General features: G+C 49.3%; 1 protein-coding gene across 7 annotated transcripts in view; it reads left to right on the top strand.

Annotated features, from left to right (window-relative positions):
• cdc42bpab (CDC42 binding protein kinase alpha (DMPK-like) b) overlaps window positions 1-19,044 on the top strand; it is a 53,299-nt gene that overhangs the window by 12,373 nt on the left and 21,882 nt on the right. For all 7 annotated transcript variants that reach the window (XM_076016862.1, XM_076016861.1, XM_076016860.1 and 4 more), the window contains exons 2-5: window positions 6,960-7,051; window positions 10,583-10,666; window positions 11,319-11,414; window positions 11,970-12,118. In XM_076016862.1, coding sequence (XP_075872977.1) covers window positions 6,960-7,051; window positions 10,583-10,666; window positions 11,319-11,414; window positions 11,970-12,118 — 421 coding nt within the window. The remainder of the gene's footprint in view (window positions 1-6,959; window positions 7,052-10,582; window positions 10,667-11,318; window positions 11,415-11,969; window positions 12,119-19,044) is intronic.

The raw sequence follows: 19,044 nt of genomic DNA, 5'->3' as shown, positions 1-19,044 counted from the left end.
AGTTGATTGGGGGAGGGGGATGTAACAGGTGACAGCACTGGGCAGGAGAAGGGAGGGGGGAGGGAGGCAGGCAGGGAGGGGTTGGTTGGTAGTGAGGAGGGTTCGAGAGCGCCGCCGCTGTGCACCGTTCACACGGTTTGAATCCGTCTTCTGTCCGTCCAGGCTGAAGAACACCTGATGTTTCAAAGGCTGCTCCGCTCTTTCCTTCCAGCGCTTCCACAATGACTCACGGATGCTTTTGCTTCGGGTTGCCCGGGATCAGTTTATAGTTGTGGGTGGCCCCCGATTGAGAATCAGCCCCTTAAATGGTGCAAAGTGTTTGGCTGTAGCGGGAGAGGCAGAAAAGGCCACAGAATCATAACTTCATCTCTTCTTCTTCTTCTTCTTCTCCTTCTTCTTCCTCTTCCACCTTGATCCCTTCACGCAGTGTCCACATTCGAAAGGGGGGAAAGCTTTTGCTTTGTTAACTGATTGGCAGCGTCGATCTTGGTCGCTGCTGCTGGAAGTTGACGAGGTGCCCCGACGGGAACCTGATCCTGGAAAATTCTGCCTGTCCTGGAGAGAATTCCCTCGGCTCCTGCCCAGTGTTTCCAACTCTGACCCCCCCCCCCCCCCCCCCCAACCCCACCCCCGTCACACACACACACACACACACACACGGTCATGTTTTTCCTCCCCGGCCTGATGAGAGAGCAGCCTGGGCTTGTGAAGCCGCTCCAGACTGGCCGCCATAAAGTCATTTGTGTCTCTGCAGGCGGTCGGAGCAGAAGAGTGGGACAGCTGTCAGTGTGTGTTTCTCAGGAGGCCTCGTCACCCGTAACCTGCAGACACCTTCCAGCTGGGTCTCCCCTGTGGGGACGGACGGCTCCCAGGGTGATCCGTCTCGGAATGACTCGGCACGGCCGACGAGTTTCATTGTCAGACTTTGCATCTAAACGACACGTGACCAAGAGGTGTTAGCTGTTCTTGGAAAATAAAAGTATATTTCCCCTCCTTCCAATCAGGCTTCTCTGTATGTGTAGATGTGGATCAGCAGTAGCAGGATGTCGCGTGCAAATCGGCTTGTTTTTGCGACATCCGGACCTTCTCCTTGTACAGACGTTATTGTTGCAACGTTATTGACCCTCCAGTTCGGTGTTGTGTTAGCGTGTCGGCTAACCTGCTGCGCTCGACACAGTCGAGGCAGCGCTGGATGTTTTGGCTGAAGTTTAGCGTCGCTGTTTGGAAAGTCGCACCGCAGGCTTCCACTGTGTTGGCTGCTGAGCCGGAATTCTTTGTGTTGTTTTGTGTGTGTGTGTGTGTGTGTGTGTGTGTGTGTGTGTGTGTGTGTGTGTGTGTGTGTGTGTGTGTGTGTGTGTGTGTGTGTGTGTGTGTGTGTGTGTGTGTGTGTGTGTGTGTGTGTGTGAGAAAATGCCACCACACTTTCGGTCGCTTCCGATGGTGTGAACAGTCGACAGGTGACGTTTTAGTATCTGGGGAATTCCTTCTTTTTTTTCAGTAGGCATCTGCTGGGCTTCAGTCCCTGCAGGGAGACTGAGTTGTGAGAGAAGAGAGGGAGTTGTTGGGAAAGATGGAGAAGGATGGCGGTGGAGGGAAACCCTTGGAAGAGTGGGAATTGCCTCACGGGGAACTTGAGGTTGGCATTGGTGGGTTGAAGGGAGGGAGAGGAGGGAGAGATGGGGTGGAAGAGATTCAGATTCACTTTGATTGTCACTTAAATGCACTGTTTAGGTACAGAGGTCAAAAACGTATGCACGGAAGCTCGAAGAGAAATTCATGATAAAAACCTCAGACCTACACACGAGACTTTGTTTTCTTATTTTCGATGAAGGTTTATTCCAGACAGACTCTACTGGGAATTCTGGTGCCGCTGGTGTGCAAGTCCAGCTTGAGTGAATGACTGATTCAGTGTCGCCGTCGTGCTAAATACGCGTGTTTAGAGTGGGCGTCCTGGTCAGGAGGAGCCGCTAGACAGGCCTCTGCTGCTGCTGCTGCTGCTGCTGCTGCTGCTCCAATAATCTGTCATTTCCCTACTTTTGAACTGGTTCAAAGTGCTGCTGGCACCGAGTCTCCGGGATCAAACGGCTCCAGTGTTTTCCAGTGATTACTATGGAATGATTCTGCTTCTAAATCGAGACTTTGCCAACGAGGGGAACAAAGCTGTTGGTTCATGAAGAAAAACGAGGTCCTAACAACTTGAAACTGTCTCGGACTCAAATCTTCTCTCCGAAAATTTGGCAAACGAATACAAAACAGCCTCAATATAGAGTTTTATTTATAACCAAATTGTCCCACATGAGTGGAATCACCGCGCCGCATCATTCAGAACCCGCCCACCACATGTGACTTTGCAGGAAGCTCGCTGTCACACCCCCTCCCCTCTCCTCCCCTGCCAATCCCATTCAGAACAAAAAGCAAAGACCAAGAACCTAAAGGTTGACTTTGTTTTCCAGCGGCGTCTTTGTGGCCCTGTCGCTGAGATGGTCCAGACTCACTCCGGCCTCATATTTGCCTCCAACTCTTGTGACCGAGAGAATTTGCTCGGCGTGCTCTCAGGAAATCTCGCCTCCTGCTAATGAGGTTTGATGGTTTGGACTCTCTGACCGGTTCTGACACACGCTCACATGGGAGGAGAGGCCAACCAGAGGTCTCCGCTCGCCCTCTCCCGCTCTCCTGCTCTCCCGCTCTCTCGCCCCTGCTCCTCCGCTGTCTCTGCAGCGACATTTTTGCCTCGTTACCTCACTGCGGTTGTAAATAATTCCCGTTATGGCTTCCAGATGTCCCGCCGTGGGATCAGGGACGGGCTTGTAGCGCCGGCCGGCGCTGGGGCGTAAGCCTCGGGACACTTCCTGCTGCTGACTGGGCCCGAGAGTCTCGTGCTCCCGCCTCGTCTCGCTCCTCACAGTTTCAGTTTCTTCGTGCGAGACCAACACATCGGTCTTTTCTTTTCTTTTCCTTTCCATCCTCTCCTGCGCTGCAGCATCTCATGTAACCCCTCATTTTACAATTTCTCATGCGCTAATTCTTTCCTACGAGGGCTTCTACTCTAACCCGTCGACGCTGTGGATTCTTGGCAACGCGTGACTCACATGCGGCAAACTGAAATAAACTCTCTCAGCACCCACCACGCAATACCATCCCTTGTTTTGAGAACAACGAGCAGCACGAGTCTTGAAGGAACGTCGTTCTCTGGGGAACGTGACCTGCGGTTGGTTTGAACTCCTCAAGGTCCCCCCCCTTGTCAGCGCTGTTTTTCATCCTGGACTCCAAAGTGAAGAAACCTTGCGAGACGAGACTGCATCTGTGTCCTTAACGCAGCAGCCGGCGTAAAAATAGATGCAGGGTTTCAACTTCCTGTCAGAACCGACACTCTTTTTGGACCTTCCGCATATTCTGATGCGGACAATAACAAGGTGGTCTGAGTGGGTGGAGCAGATACCTGGCCGGGTGTGTGTGTGTGTGTGTGGGGGGGGGGGGGGGGGGTGTTGCCCTTAACCTAGGAGAAGTATCAGTGCCCTTAATGACATCACACAGGGATGATTCCCAGAACAAGTGCACACTTTTCCTCTGTAAAAAGAAAAGGATGTGTTTTTCTTCCTAAGAGGAGCTTCTGAAGTCTTGCGACACACAAACCAGCAACAGTTTCAACCTCCAGTTATTTTCCCGACATACGTCCAAGATGTAAAGGGACTCTGGGATCACTGGACGGCTCCACGAAGTGTGTGTGTGGAGGCTTTTGGCGAGTGTTTCGTGCTGACGTAACCGTAGTAAAGTCGCTTTTGGAGACGTCAGCCGAAAAAGATGTTACACAAGAGTATCTACACGCCTCGTTTCAAGCCAGTTTCATGTGTGAGCTATTTTCTCCGCTGAAGAACGAAGCCAGACAAGCTGAAATCATTTCGACTTTTTTGGCCTGGTTGAGGAGAAGTAAGGCTGGTATCGTTCACGGCGGCCGCGAGGTTTTGCTCACCTTCTTTAGAAAGATGGACTTTGTTGTGCTTTTAGTTTTACATTTATTTTCCTGATCATAATAATAATCAATAAAAAAAATATCTGGGTGGGATGAGGGACGTCTAGCCAGTGAAATTAAGATGTTGGAGGTGATATATGATGTGATTTTTTTTATTTTTATTTTTATTTTTGAGAATGGGGTGGAATTGATGAAGCGTTTAACGACTGATATTAGGGACCATTGATCAGCGCAACACAAAAGAACGCAGCTACACCCAAGCGTTGAGTCACATGGTGAAACCTTTTAGGGAAGACACTTTGTTATTCTCCCTGAACTCTTCACACACACACACACACACACACACACACACACACACACACACACACACACACACACACACACACACACTGACAGATCTGCTCAGGAACAACACGCCCTGAGGACGAGGGCGGCTCCAGGTCCAGGCGCGGCGCTCAGCGGCGCTGCCTATCTGTCACCGCTGGTTCCTCACTGGTTCCTCACCGGCCCGTCCTGCTCAGTGAACACACTCGCCTTCACGTCGTCCAAACGTCACCGCCGTTTCCCAACTGTCCTGGTGCAGAACTTCTGCACGTGGTGCTTTTTTCCCAGTTGGGCTGCATGGCGAGGCCCCTGGTGCTGATTCTTCCTTGACTTATTTCATGTTCTCTGAGTGACTCTTTTTCTTCTCACACCTGGGCAACACCTTGAAAAATCCGCCCAGAAACAAAAAAAGTGTCGCCGCACCCTGTTATTGTTGTAGTAGCAACCGTCGCTATGTTTATACATCCACCTGCGCCAGTGAGGTCACACGTGCGGAAATTTGTCCTGCATGTAAACCCCCCCCCCCCCCCCCCCCCCAGCAGCGAGCAGCTTGTGCTGCCTTGAATATTATTTTTTTATTTTTCTGGTGCACCAGGAGCGTCTGAGGCGCGCTGATCCCTGAGTAAATGTGGGTGGCTCCTCTGGTTTGATGTGTTGACTCTGCACGCTGACATTTCTTCAGAAAACTCTCCACCCTCCAGCTTCACCACTTGGAATCCATTTCTCAATGACACGGCGGCGCAGCAGGCTCACAGTTGGGCTTTTCCCTCCTCTGACTCCTCGCCATGCGTGCCTGCGTGCCTGCGTTTGCATGTGCGCTATGCTTTGTTGCAGACTGGGTGGGGGCGGGAGGGTGGGGGGGCGTGTTTTGTGGGGGTCTGTGGGCTCACAGATGAAAGACTCGTCTCCTGTGGCTGGTTGAGTGCAACTACTGAGTCAGCAGGCAGCTGCTAATCAGGGCTTTCTCCTCCCCCGCCCCCCTACCGCCCTCCCCCACCCCCCTCCCCTTTACCCCCACCAGCCCCACCAGCCCTCCCCCACCCCACCCACCCGTATTCCGGCCAGCGCTGACAGTTTCAAAGCTTCAAAAACAACAACAAAAACATAACGCAAAGAGATGATGATGATGATGATGATGAAGAATGAATGAATGACAGCCTGGCTGAACTTGGTGTTTGCTTTCTTGAGACGCTGCTCCTAAACTGAGACAGTATTGGCCTCGTCCGACCATGCGACTCAGTCAGTGATGGTCGTCCAGACGGTGGATCTTCTAAATAAAGTCACAGAGTCGATTCATCATCCAAGCCCCCCCCCCCACCTCCACCCACTCCGAACCAAACCCAGTAAAAAAAAACACACACAGACACACACACACACATTGAAATGATTCTCGTTCACATCAGAGGTCTGCCGGAAACACAGCGCTGGCGTCGCTTTGGCATCGCAAAAAAAAGTTTTGATCAACCACTTCCACCAAATCCTTTAGTCTTCCTGCCCAGCAGATAAATTACAGTCAAGTTGATCTTTTCCAATGTTCACTTTTCCCAGCCTGGTGGCACATTAATCCACACCAGATATCAGTTTCATCTGAAGCAGTTGATGTTTTTGATGTGAACAAACGGATGTCTTTGCGCTGCCATAGATCATCAGGTTATATGAGCTGTTAAAAGCTGCAGCGTTCCCCTTTTCTCATGTGCTCCAATCAAATTTAAGATTTTTCTTTGGTCAGGAAATTAGAATGAATGAGCTCATAGGAAGTACACACAGTTGTGCAGCTTCCCAGAGAAACGCTGCCATAATTCTCCATACTTTTTAGTTATGGATAGTGTGTGAAAATGTTCCTCTGGCCTGTTGGTCAATATTTATTATTTCTAAATCTTTATTCTTTATTTTCTCTCCTTCGTCCCCTCCAATGTTCCTCCTCAAACTAGTTCCTCGCTCCTGCTGCGCCTGAACGGGCCTGAAATGGGGGGCATTTCACAGATTTGTTTGCTGACTCCCTGTTGGCGCGGCGAGCCGGATCATGTAGAACCAGGAAGTGGTTGAATGGCCCCTGACAAATGAGGGAAATGCCGGAGTTTTGGGCTCCAGATGGAAATCTTTGGCGCTTTGTGTGAGGGATCGGCGGCGAGCCCTCGGCAGATCCCGCTCCTCCACCGCCGCCTAACAATGGCTGCTGCCGTTATCACTCGGCCTCTCTGTGTCCGGGGGCCGTGCGCTCCGCCTCGCCAGGTGGTTGCCAGCATTCAGACGAAGTGACCAATGACCGTATCTGCTGAGACAGGCTGAGTTTTTTTTTTTTTAAATATCTGAGGTAAAAATCTGAGAAAGTTCAGAAGTTGTTGGAAAAATCAGTTTATCTCCCCCCCCCCCCACATACGAACGTCAAATTGTACAGGATGTTGTTGTTTTCTGTCGTTGTGTGGCGTGTTTTCTGGTCATGTGACATGAACTAGCAGCAGCTAATCATCACGCATCCTTACGGTCCTGTATTCTCCCCGTTTTGACTCCCTTCTTCACACAATGAAACCATCCCAGAAAAAGTGGCGTGTTTAGCCCTCTGTTTCCAGCCTTCCTTCAAAAAAAAAAAAACAACCCTGCTCTACACCTGACCCCTGAATTCCTCCGCTGACCCCTCATCTGTCTGTGTGTCTTCTCCCCACAGCCAAGCCCTTCACGTCCAAGGTGAAGCAGATGCGGCTGCACAAGGAGGACTTTGAGATCCTGAAGGTGATTGGACGAGGAGCCTTTGGCGAGGTGAGTTCTCTCTCTCCCGCTCTCTCTCTCCTCCTCCTTGTCCTCCTTCTTCTTCAACCACTCCAAAGCCAAAACCGTTCACGAGCCGGAGAGCCTGCAATTTGGTTTTTCCCCTCGTTCTCCTTTGCACAAGAACCAGGTGTCCCATTTTCTCACACAGGCATTGTGTCTCAGTGTGTGTGTGTGTGTGTGTGTCTGTGAGTGTGTGTGTCCACCCACCCACCCACCCATCTGTTTTGACAGGACACATCTTCAGGTATCTGAGTTTGATATTATAACACCTGCCAGTTAAAGACTTTAATCTCTCTTCTCCTTCTTCTTCTGCTTCGTTGTCGTTGTTTTTTTTTTAATGCACACACACACACACACACACACACCTCCCTCTCTGCGCCAAACACCTGAGCCCTCTGTCTGTCTGAAAGGTGAGAAACGCACGGCTGCGCACGATTGCTTTCCGCCGCATTCCTGCAACAGTGCGTCGTTTCGGTCGGCAACAGCAGCGTGACTAAACTTGCAGCACAAAACTAGAAAAAAAAAAAACCCATTAAATTCTTCATACTCAACAAAAAACGGCAACAAAAAAAAGAACTGCAGCGCCTGATAAGAAAAAGAAGCGATCTGTGTGGCTCCAAGCTGCAGGACAGTGTGCAGGTGTTTGTCACACATCCAGTCACTTGTGAGGCCAGAGGATGATGTCATCTATAAGCGCAGGTGGCTGTTATTTCTCTTACAACAGTGGAATGTAAAGACGGAGGCCTCGCATCCACCCAGATGTAATGGGACAGTAGGTGCACTTGTGAACAGTCCCCACAGGAACAGGTTCTCATTTGAATCGGCTCTTTTCATTCTGTTGCTGGGAGGGATGCAAATTATCGATTCGTTAGTTAATCGTTGGTTCGATCGATTAACGATTAGTTGGTGAGCGGCAATTTTTTCCTGAGATGATGAATTTCACACTGAAAAATGTGTAAGGAGGAACACATTATTTAACCCTTCAATAATGTTGACTGTTGTCTGACTTTAAGTTGACTTCTAATGGGTCACATTTCAACTTTTTTTTAAAAGTAACCTGTTCTCGGTATGTTAGAACCACAAATTGCTCTTTTCTGTTATTACACTGTTATAATATCAACTACCCGTGTAAAAAAGATTTCAATTAATTGTGACTAATTTAATGTAATCGATTAAATTCTTAATTTAAATGAATTGATTCAGCATTAACATCCCGAGTTGTCTTAAGAGGTGTGTGCTTATTACACTTCAAGCCCACGCCATCCTGAACAGGTTTGTTCTGGTCGGAACAAAGACTGCAAATCAGCCTTGTCCTAACTTCTCTGCAGAATCCCGAAGCTCTCGCCTCCCGTTTTTGTAGGCTGCATTTCGCAAACTGACAAAACCCTTTAGAAGACGAGGTGAGGGTCGTTTTTTTTTTTTTTTTTTTTTTTTTTTTAGAACATAGCATCATCAGTAGCGACAGGAAGTGGAGGGAGAGCGAAGATGACACACTGTCAACCCTCGTTGTGCACGGAAGAGGTAAAGTCTAGCAGCCCCGTCCTCCGTTCCTCCCTGAAATCTCGGCTGAAGTGGTGAAGTGGAGGAACGGCTGCAAGAAGAAAATTTAGATTGAAGAAAAAAAGAAAACACACAGAAAAAAACAAAAAGACTCTCATTGCCAGGAACAGTGAGTCCCTCCTCCTCCTCCTCCTCTTCCTCCTCATCTGTTCCTCCTCTGGTGAGGGATCACTCGGGGAAATCCAAACACTGCAGGAATGTTATCGTTGCGTTGCATTAGCAGCATTCCCCGGCTCACTGAATACACTGCAGACCCTCGGCTGCACAGGCCTCCCCTGTTTGCCTCACTTCTCCTCCTACTGTGTGTGTGTGTGTGTGTGTGTGTGTGTGTGTATGTGTGTGTGTGTGTGTGTCTGTCTGTCTGTCTTTCTACCAGTACATGTTTACGTCCACAGACTCAATATTTGCAGTTGATGAAAATAAAATTTTATCTTTCTTCCAGCTTCTTCTCTGAAACGATGAGATTTCAAGGAGACATTAACGGATGACTTGTGCTAGCGTTAGCATGCTAGCATCCCCGGCCTTCTGCCCTCAGCTGCGTGTCGCAGCAGCAGCAGCAGCAGCAGCAGCAGCAGCAGCAGCCTGCGCAGCTCCTTTTTTGGCCAAACGTGAAGCCGGAGCCGGGAGGCTTGTCACGGTAGCGTTCAGTAATTATCAGCCAGGGGAAAGTTGGCAGTGGCTGCGCTGGTGGGATGCTGAGCGATGGCTCCAAGAAGACAAACAGTGCAAGATAGGCAGGAAAAAAACTGTCTGCTCATATTTTTTTTGTTTTTTTGTTCCAAATTTTCGGCTCCGTATAAGTGATTTGGGCAGAAATGTACAAGTGGCTAAAGAGTCGCTGAGACAAATGAAGCAAATGATAATTGGTACAGTGAAAGATGATAATTCATTATTATTATTATTATTATTATTATTACAACAGAGTGTAAAACGGCAACAGCTGGATTCTTTTCTGTTATTATCGTGTCATTACAGTGTTGGCTGAGTCTCGACTGGTCTTGATCAAAAATCCCGAATCTGTCCAGTCTGAGGCCGAGACAAGACCCAGTAAAAATGCCTCTGAGTCCGCGACGAGACTGAGACCTTTAAAAAGTGGTCAGGAGTCCAAGACCAGTCTCCAGGACTACAACACTACATCACAGACACACTAGCACGCAACCTTGCCGAGGGTCGTGGGTGACACAAACAGCTGACGCACAAACATGTAGGAGATCTGATCTGATCTGATCACATCTGATCTGATCTGATCTGATCTGATCTAATCACATGTGATCTGGTCAGATTAGATCAGAGCGCTGGTCCCAGTTTGCTTCCAACCTGCAAGTTCTGGTAGAAGGAAGAATTATTTTTTTCTTTTTTGCGCAGTTCAGTCCAGCTGTGTGCGTGTGTGTGCGTGCATGTGTGTGTGTGTGTATGTGTGTGTCCGTCCAGGTGGAGTGCATGTGTTGCTCTCTCAGGTCAGGTCAGGTCCGTCTTCACTTCCTGCCGCAGCTTGTTCCCGCCCCCTCTGTTTGCTTCCTTCCTTCCTTCCTCCTCCTCCTCACTCCATCCTGTCCTTGACTTTCTCTCTTTTTTCCCTTCCCTTCATCCTTCTTTCTTTTTTTTCTCTCTCTCTCTCTGTCATCTCATCTCCGTCCAGCCTCATTATGTCATCATCCTCGGTCTGTTGAAGCTGCAGCCCGAAGCGAAGAGAAGTCACGCAGCTAAAATCAGTCAATCACCTTGAAGACTGTTTTTCCGTTTTTCTGCGTGGTTTCGTTGTGAAATGTGACGGCGCTCCAGTCGTCTCCTGGCAGCTCCTCCTCTTGCTCCGGGGACGAGATGTTAAATGTCCTACTTCTTTTTTTTGTTTTCAACATGCTTTACATTCTTCGCTGTCGCTTGTGTGATGATGATGATGATGATGATGATGATGATGAACACTTTTTCAATGAATCATTATCATTCCTCCTCTGGCAGGTCGCCGTGGTCAAAGTCCGAAACACCGACAAGGTTTTCGCCATGAAGATCCTCAACAAGTGGGAGATGCTGAAGAGAGCCGAGGTTGGTTTGTTTTCGTCATGTTGCCGTGAGCTTTTCCTTTGCTTTGGAAAGACCTGTGAGATGGATGAGACCTCCGCCGGTCGCCGAGAGCAGAGCCGCCTGCAGGAGCGAGTGGCTCTCAGCGGCCTGCGTGTTTTCCCCATCAACCTCCTCCTGACAGTCAGGACATTCCTGTCGCTCCCCGAGGTCCTCGCTCCTCCTGCCTGCGCGGCTCCACGTCGCTCTCTGCTCTCCTGCCTGCGCCTCCTTTGATTGATGCGGCGCGGCAGGAAAAAACTGTTTCCAACTTTTAAGTTTGCTCAAGTTTAAATAGCTTTTTATTGGCATGGTGAACATACACTACCTGTCAAGTCTGGATACACCTGTTTCTACTTTATCTTGACTACTTTCTTACACTGTAGATACACACTGAAGACCCCTGACCAAGATATGTGGATTAAAGATGTGATAGACTCCCTTTAAAAAGAAAAGACACAGAAAACAGGACTTTTCTAACTATAAACGTGTCTTTTGGTCCAAAAAAAAATGAAACTCATTGGCTCAGCGGCGCCCCCTATTAGGGACCAGCTGCTATTCAACATGATTTCTGTTTGTTTTTTTGTTTTTTTTTTGCCTGATTTGCTGTCCAACTGTGACGTGACTCTGTGTGCAGACGGCGTGTTTCCGGGAGGAGCGCGACGTGCTGGTCAATGGAGACTGCCAGTGGATCACCACCCTGCACTACGCCTTCCAGGACGACAATAATCTGGTAAAATCCTCTTCCTCCTTTCTCTTCTTCTTCCTCCTCCTCCTCCTCTTCGCTCTTTGTGACTCTTCCTCCGCTGCACTTGATCCTCTAATGTCACCATACTGGACGACGAGTCGATGATGATGATGTCACAGCCATCCCTCGTGTTGATTGGCCGCTGCAGCAACAGCAGCAGACTGACCTTTTCCCTTTGAACCGGGCGACTCAAATGCCACGACTGCCTGTCATTCCTCAGCTCGCATTTCTCCCAACACATGTTTCCACTCTGGACACTCCCCAGGATTTTATTTTTTCCAAAATACACCCCAGTGTCCAGCTGGATGTGTAGTTTTTTTTTTTATTTTTAGAAAAAGAAACCTCAAAACCTCGTTGAAGGGGCCTTTTTTCTATTGCAAATCTGCAGCTAAGATGAACCACGACGCGTTAAAACACACACACACACACACACACACACACACACACACACACACACACACACACTCACACCAATGTCACAGTTCACATCTTCATATCTCACCACTGATTCTGGTTCTGGTTCTTGCCCCTTGTCCTCAGTACCTGGTCATGGACTACTACGTGGGCGGCGACCTGCTGACGCTGCTCAGCAAGTTTGAGGACCGGCTGCCGGAGGAGATGGCCAAGTTCTACCTGGCCGAGATGGTGCTGGCCATCGACTCGGTGCACCAGCTGCACTACGTCCATAGGTGAGGCTGCACCCAGTGTGTGTGTGTGTGGGTGTGTGTGTGTGTGTGTGTGGCAAACACTCCCCAATCAAAGGATGGACACATCACATTTGCTCTCCCGTCCTGAACTCGGGTCGCCCCAGAAAGAAAGACAGAGAGAAGCAGAAGATGCCACGGGAGGCGCTGGGCCCAGACAGGAAGTGGTCACGGCGGCATTTTTTACGCACAATTACAGTCCTCTTCTCTCATGGCGGGGAGCTCGTCACCGCCGCTTCTGTACCGGGGAAGCAGCAGCAGGAGGGGGAGGAGGGGAGCAGTGGGAGGGAGGGATGGAGAGGCGGGAGGGTTTTTGGGGAAGGAGAGAAAAAAAAAATGACGACGGAGGAGACACAGATATAAATGTAAAGAACGGGAGGAGCCCCGGCGGCGAGGAGGAGCGGGGAGCCACTAATTGCACGGTGTTATCTGGGTCCTGCGGGTTGGTGGGGGGAGGGGGAGGATGGAGGGAGGAAGGGAGGGTGAGGGGGGGTCATGGAAGGGAGAAAAAAGGGTGACAAGGGGAAGAGAGGGAAGGGGGGGCAGCAGCGGCTTGCTCTAAGTGTGTGTGTGTGTGTGTGTGGACACTTTGGGACCGTAATGATGGGGTGTGTGTGTGTGGAGGGGGGAGGGGGGCGTGGCACTGTCAACTCTCCACCCTCTGTTCCAGCCTCCAGCTCCTCCCATCCCCCTTCCCCACACACACACACACACACACACACACACACACACACACACACACACACACACACACACACACACACACACACACACACACGTGAGCAATTTGTATGCTCACTTTGTATGGGATGAAGGGCAGGACGGTCCCAGGAGGAGGGCGTGTCCTGCTGCCCATTCCTGCCTGATGAGTGTGTGTGTGTGTGTGTGTGTGTGTGTGTGTGTGTGTGTGTGTGTGTGTGTGTGTGTGTGTGTGTCCCTTTTAATGCCACAGCTCAATACATTAACCATTAGAGTGAAAGGGGCTCCAGCTAGTTTAAAGCAGTAACACCAGCCGTGCCCTACTCAGACCCCACAGCCACGCACACACACACACACACACACACACACACACACACACACACACTATGCTCCAATATAAATACATCTTGGCAGGCAGGATGGAACGCTTCCTAAATCCTTTGGATCTGTCTCGCATTTCCTCGTGGTGAAGAGCCGGCAGAAAGCATTTTTCTGAACTTGAGATCAGAATAATCAGGTGGGACGTAGTGTTGGACCAATCAGAGGCTTGACATCACCGGCCCGTCCTCCAGTGATGATGTCCTGGCGATGGGTAATTAAAAAAGAAACAGAATAGAAGTCTTTGGATTCACCCAATATTGTTCTTGAGAGAGGAGGTGGCTGAGTTCAACACCAGCATCCAGGAGCTTAAATTCTACCCAGGGAAAATTGTCCTGTACTTTAGAACGTCCGTGGGACAGTTTGAAGGACTGCAGCCTGGGAAGTTCTGATGTGACATCATCGACATGCCAACATCATTTTGATTGGTCAGAGGTCCAGCCGTGTCCAGGTTGCATTGACTTCAAGAGGTTTTGAAAAAAGAAGAAGCAAATTGTTCATTTCGCAAATCCGCTGCCGGTGTGTAAGGACCATTAGCGCGCTGTTTAGCCGCGGCTTCTCGCTCTGCTGCCTCCTCACTCAGACATGAAGCCGAGCAGCCGCTGGTGGATCCACTGCTGATTCGTTGGTGGGGGGGGGGGGGGACGTTGTCCGCTGGAGGTCGGCAGGAAGTTGAAATGAGGATAAAAGGTTACAATAAATGAGTCGCGGCTGGATTCTCTGCATGCTTTTTTGCTGAGTCACTCCCATTTTTGTTTTGTTTTCTCCCTCAAAACGTCCTGAAAATACTCCTGGTGATGAAGAAAAAAAAAAAAACTTTTGAAGATGCTAAATTGCATGTGTGATAAATAATTTCTTCTCAAAGATGTGGAGGTCTGTTGTCCTGTTCCTTTTTTCAAAAATAAATAAAAAATAAGGTGCAGCGAGTCGAGTGATCCTCTGATGTTTATGTCCTCGGCTCTATTAACTCTGACACTATTTATCGGATGAGTCATTTCCCAAATTAGGGAGAAGGCAGGACGAAAATAGCTCCTAGCTGATGTTCAGCAGTGTTTATTGCTTTACGGCCCACTCTTGGAGATCGGTATTGTTTCCTGTAATGAGCTCCCCTGTTTTTTTCTGTGTTTTTCTTTGTCTTTGCTCCTGAGTCACTGTGAAAGCTCTCAGCTCCTGCTGCTGCTGCTCCAGCCTGGGATCGATGCTCGGTACCAGGCAGGCAGGCGGGCGGGCGGGCGGGCGGCGGGACGGGGCCACAGAACCTCCTACATGTTAAACTGGGCAAACTAAACAGTGTCTGCGACCCACTGTAAACACAGCAGGAGGAACTCGGTAGCCTAGCGACGTCAGCAGGCTACAAACAAACCCCAGAATCCCCGACGCTCACTGTTGATTCAACAGGCTCCCATTTAGCGCTGCGGAGAAATTTAAATAAAAGATAACACCAGCGTTCCTTCCGAAGCAGACTTTCCAGGCCAAACAGTCTCCAGTGTTTTGGGTCAGTGCGCTGCTTAATGTGTGGCATCAATCACGGCTGGAGGAGGAAGGAAGCAGAGAAAAACACGCTGGAGGTCTCCAGCTTTTCACTTTTAACTCTGTGGAACGTTAACGGAGACAAGAATATTGAAATGCCCATACGATCAGCATCTCTTTGGAATAATGATTATTACGGATGCACCGATATGGATACCAGTATTGGGTATCGGTACCGATACCGGGGTTGAGTGCTCTACTCGTAATTGTGAAACACGTGCCGATACGATGACTTGGGACATGCTCGACTTACACTGATAAAAGACTCCACTTGACTTTGACTTGGTCTTCATGCAAACTGTGCATTGATATCAGTGAGCAGCAGCCACTTTCTACCCATCATGCTTTGCGCTCTGCTAGCTGCTTGAGCAGCATTTGAGATGTTAAAACAATAAATAAATCTGCCTGGAGACGAGACGGAGAGACAGGCCACCCGAAACACTGAGGTCCAGCCCATTGTGCCGCCTGCTCCCAGTTGTTTGGGGGCTGTTGACCTTGTCACTGTTGAAAATTAATATCTGCTGTTGCGCCGACGCTGATGAAGTTGAGAAGAAGACGGCCGATGAAAGTAGATGAGGAGCTGAGAGCCTCCGGGTCGACCTTCTGGCCCCGCTGGGTGACTCCCGGGGGAGGGGGAGCGCTGGAGTCAGGCCCCCAGAGGGGAAAGTGTGTGTGTGTGTGTGTGTGTGTGTGTGTGTGTGTGTGTGTGTGTGTGTGTGTGTGTGTGTGTGTGTGTGTTCATTTATTCAGTGGTCAGTGGCCTCCCAGAGGGCCCTGTGACAAAACCTTTCAATAGGCCAGCTCAGCATGGCTTTGTGCTGCCGGGCGCCACATCTGTCCACCCCAGGACAGCTCCTGTGTATGTGTGTGTGTGTGAGTGAATGCAGAGTGAGGCAGCAGTGTGTGTGTGTGTGAATGCAGAATAAGGCAGGAGTGTGTGTGTGTGTGTGCGTGGGCAGGAGATTGTCTCCCAGCAGGCGGTGAGGACGGTGGAATCAGATGCTACTCGATGCCGAGTCAGGTGACATCTGTCGGCGGGGGTGGGAGGGGCCTGAGTGCCATAGTGCAGTCTGTAATTTTGTGTGTGTGTGTGTGTGTGTGTCCTCCTATTGATTGTTACCACCTCGGTGTGGGTGACTTCCTGCGATTGATCCGAGTGTCTCCCCTCCACACTCCACTGATCTATAAGAGCCCAGTCACAGCTGTCACTCTGCAATTCAACACAGCGCCCCCCATTGTGCGACTGGACAATGATGACGTGGCACTTCTTCTTCTTCTTCTTCTTCTTCATCTACTCTTCCTCATCGTTCTAGCAAACAAATGGGGGTGGGGGGGGTGGGTTCAGCCTGTATGGTCTTTTTTATCACATTAAACCAAAACGAAACATTCATTCTTGCTTCATTACACTTCACCACTTCATCTAGTGGACACTGCTGTGAGCTTTGTTGTGTTGTGCCCTACCTCCCCCTCAAGTGAGAATCTATGTCAGTAGTCATTGAAATGCAAGAAAGCCCATTGCATGAGAAGGAGTGTCCAAACTTCTGCCTGGTAGTTTGTTCATCTCCCTCTCTCAGGACTTTACTGCCTGCAAATCATTTTATTTCAAGGTTTCACGTCAGAACTCACACACACAGCCATTAAGAAACAGTCTGCACTGTGTGTGCGTGCATGCATGCGCGCATGTGTGTGTGTGTGTGTGTGTGTGTGTGTGTGTGTGTGTGATGTCCAGATGGTCCTCCCAGATGGATGCTGTGGTCTTAGAGGAGATTACCTCCCTCTATTCTGCTGCCGCCGCCGCTCCTTAAGACAGCAGGAGCCCCTGTGACACACTAGCCCAATTAGCTATGCTAACTGCTGTAGCCGCAGGCTAGCCTAGCATCGGCCGACTCCACGTTTGAGCCGCATCACACATTCACGTGTGTAACGTGAAAAAAAAATGTTTCCATGACACTTTTGCAATACACATCCGCCTCAACAACCACCTGATGAGAGCGCCAAAACCTTTCAGCCATGTTTGAGAGGTTTTTCCAAGTTTAGCTGTTTCCATGCCCAGTTTTTTTATTGCGATGTTTAGGTTTTGCGCAATTCTAGGGGTCATGGAAACGCAGCTAGTGACATGGAGAGAGAGAGAGAGAGAGGGAAGAGAGAGAGAGAGAGGGAGGGAGAGAGGGAGGAGTGGGCTGACAGGGGCTTTGCCGAGTGCTAAAAGGTTTAGCACCAGAGCAAAAACCCAAGAAGCCTGACTGAGCTGCATGTCTGAGACTCACACATGCACGCACGCGTCTGCAAACACACACACACACACACACACACACACACACCTACATTTGGTCAGGCGGGGGTCCAACACACAAATGCGCCCTGCTTTTTTTGGCAGAACCAAAGTGTCTGGTACAGATTAAAGTCTGCCAGCATGAGGTGCACCTGTGCACACACCAACAAATACACACACACACACACACACACACACACACACACACACACACACACACACACACACACACACACACAGAGACAACGATCCTTGGCCTCTCACTCTCGTCCAAACCCTGCCTCATGCCATTCATTGAGGAGTCAAGTGTGAAGTGTCGCTGTGACCCTCGCTGACCACACGGACGCTTGGCACTCTGCTCACACTGGTGTGTGTGTGTGTGTGTGTGTGTGTGTGTGTGTGTGTGTGTGTGTGTGTGTGTGTGTGTGAAACCACCATGTGCATTGTCTGGCCACATTGTGTGCTTTTTTTTTGCGTGTGCGTTTTCTACCGTGCAGCTAGCGGTAAAACGCAAGTTGAGTTTGTCACCATTTGAAGCAACAGTGTGCAGGTTTTCTTTCTCTCCTCTTTCCCACCACCTCTGACCACCTCTCTGCTCTCTGCCATCACTCGGATTCCGCTGGTCCAACCAGCTTCTCACAGCCAACGACCTGAGGTGTTGATGCTGGCTCGCACACTGTTGCTGTTCGAAAAGCTTGACGTGCTTTTTTACTCTTTTTTTTTAAATTTTTTATAGCGAAAACAGTGCCGGGCTATGAAAGAGGATGAGGGCCAGAAGAAGAAAAAAAAATATGACAGGAAGGAGATTTTTTTGGAAGTTTCCCTGAAGTTACCTTTCGACTTTATTCTCGACATTTCAACTTTAATCTTTTCAACTTTATTTGACTTTAATTGTGAAATTTTTACTTTATTCTTCAGCTACATTCTATGAATTTCGACTTTGATCACAAAATTTCATCTTGTGTTCTCGAAATTTTGACTTTATTCTCAAAATTTCAACTTTATTCTCGAAATGGAAAAGAGAAAAGATCTTTCATAATCATTTTTTTTTCTCTTCTTGTGGCCCTAATTCTCTTCCGCACCAGGCAGTGCAGCCAGAGTTGTCTCGAGTCCGAAACCAAGCAGGCCAGCTGGGGGCGCTGTGTCAAGCTTGAGGATGTGTTGTACGGCTGAAAACCTCCTCACCTCCGTCGGCCTGCCTCTGTTTATAAAATCACATGCGGCCGTGAGCCAATAAGCCGCACTTTGCTTTTTTTCCACTGGCTGCAGCCAAGTGTGTGTCCCTCAGTCTGTCCGTCCGTCTGTGGCGTGCAGGTTTTTTCTTTGCGGCTAATGTCGAGGCGAAGGTTCAGAAACGAGGGAGCCGAGGCGAAGCCAAGAAAAACCTCCTGTTGGAAACATGAGATTTTGCTTTTTCCTTTTTTTTTTCTCTTTTTCCAAATCAAAGACACGTTGATCCTCTGCGGTCGTGTTTAAATCTCCTCGATACAACCGACCTGAACACGCAGCAGTCGCACTTACTGTTTTTTGTGTGTGCTTTATTTTGTTGAGTCGTCGTTGTTCAGAGCCAAACTGGGTTCTGGACGTCTGGAAGTCGTCACAAGGCAACCTCACACTTTGTGGGTGAGGTTTGACAGCAGTTAATACTGATTGACTATAAAGGAAGCGACTGCGTTTCCATCGTCATCGTCGGACGAGTGTGATGGAAATCATCCGCGTTGATCTCGCCGGAGGGATTTTTTTTGGACATGCATGCATAAAAAAAAAAGAAAAAAAAGTGCATGGTCAAATAGTGGGATGGAAAACCAATTTGCGGAGAACGTTTTTCTCGTAGCAAATGTGGAGGTCAGGCGGTTGTGCTGTCTGGTTTTAGCCATAATGCTCCGAAACACGGCTGGTTGCTGCAGCAACAGATGAGAAATTATTCGTCGGTGTCCTCCGTGAAATCATAGACACAAATCTATTATTTCCTACCACATGGTTTTCAAGACCACGTGCTCGTATTGCCTCCTTCAGCTTTAATCGGCGTAAA

Source organism: Nelusetta ayraudi, unplaced genomic scaffold, assembly GCF_046127955.1.
Source record: "Nelusetta ayraudi isolate G7.1 ecotype Tasmania unplaced genomic scaffold, CSIRO-AGI_Nayr_v1 ptg000238l, whole genome shotgun sequence".
Lineage (NCBI taxonomy): Eukaryota > Metazoa > Chordata > Actinopteri > Tetraodontiformes > Monacanthidae > Nelusetta > Nelusetta ayraudi.
This window is presented reverse-complemented; position numbering and strand designations above follow the sequence as displayed.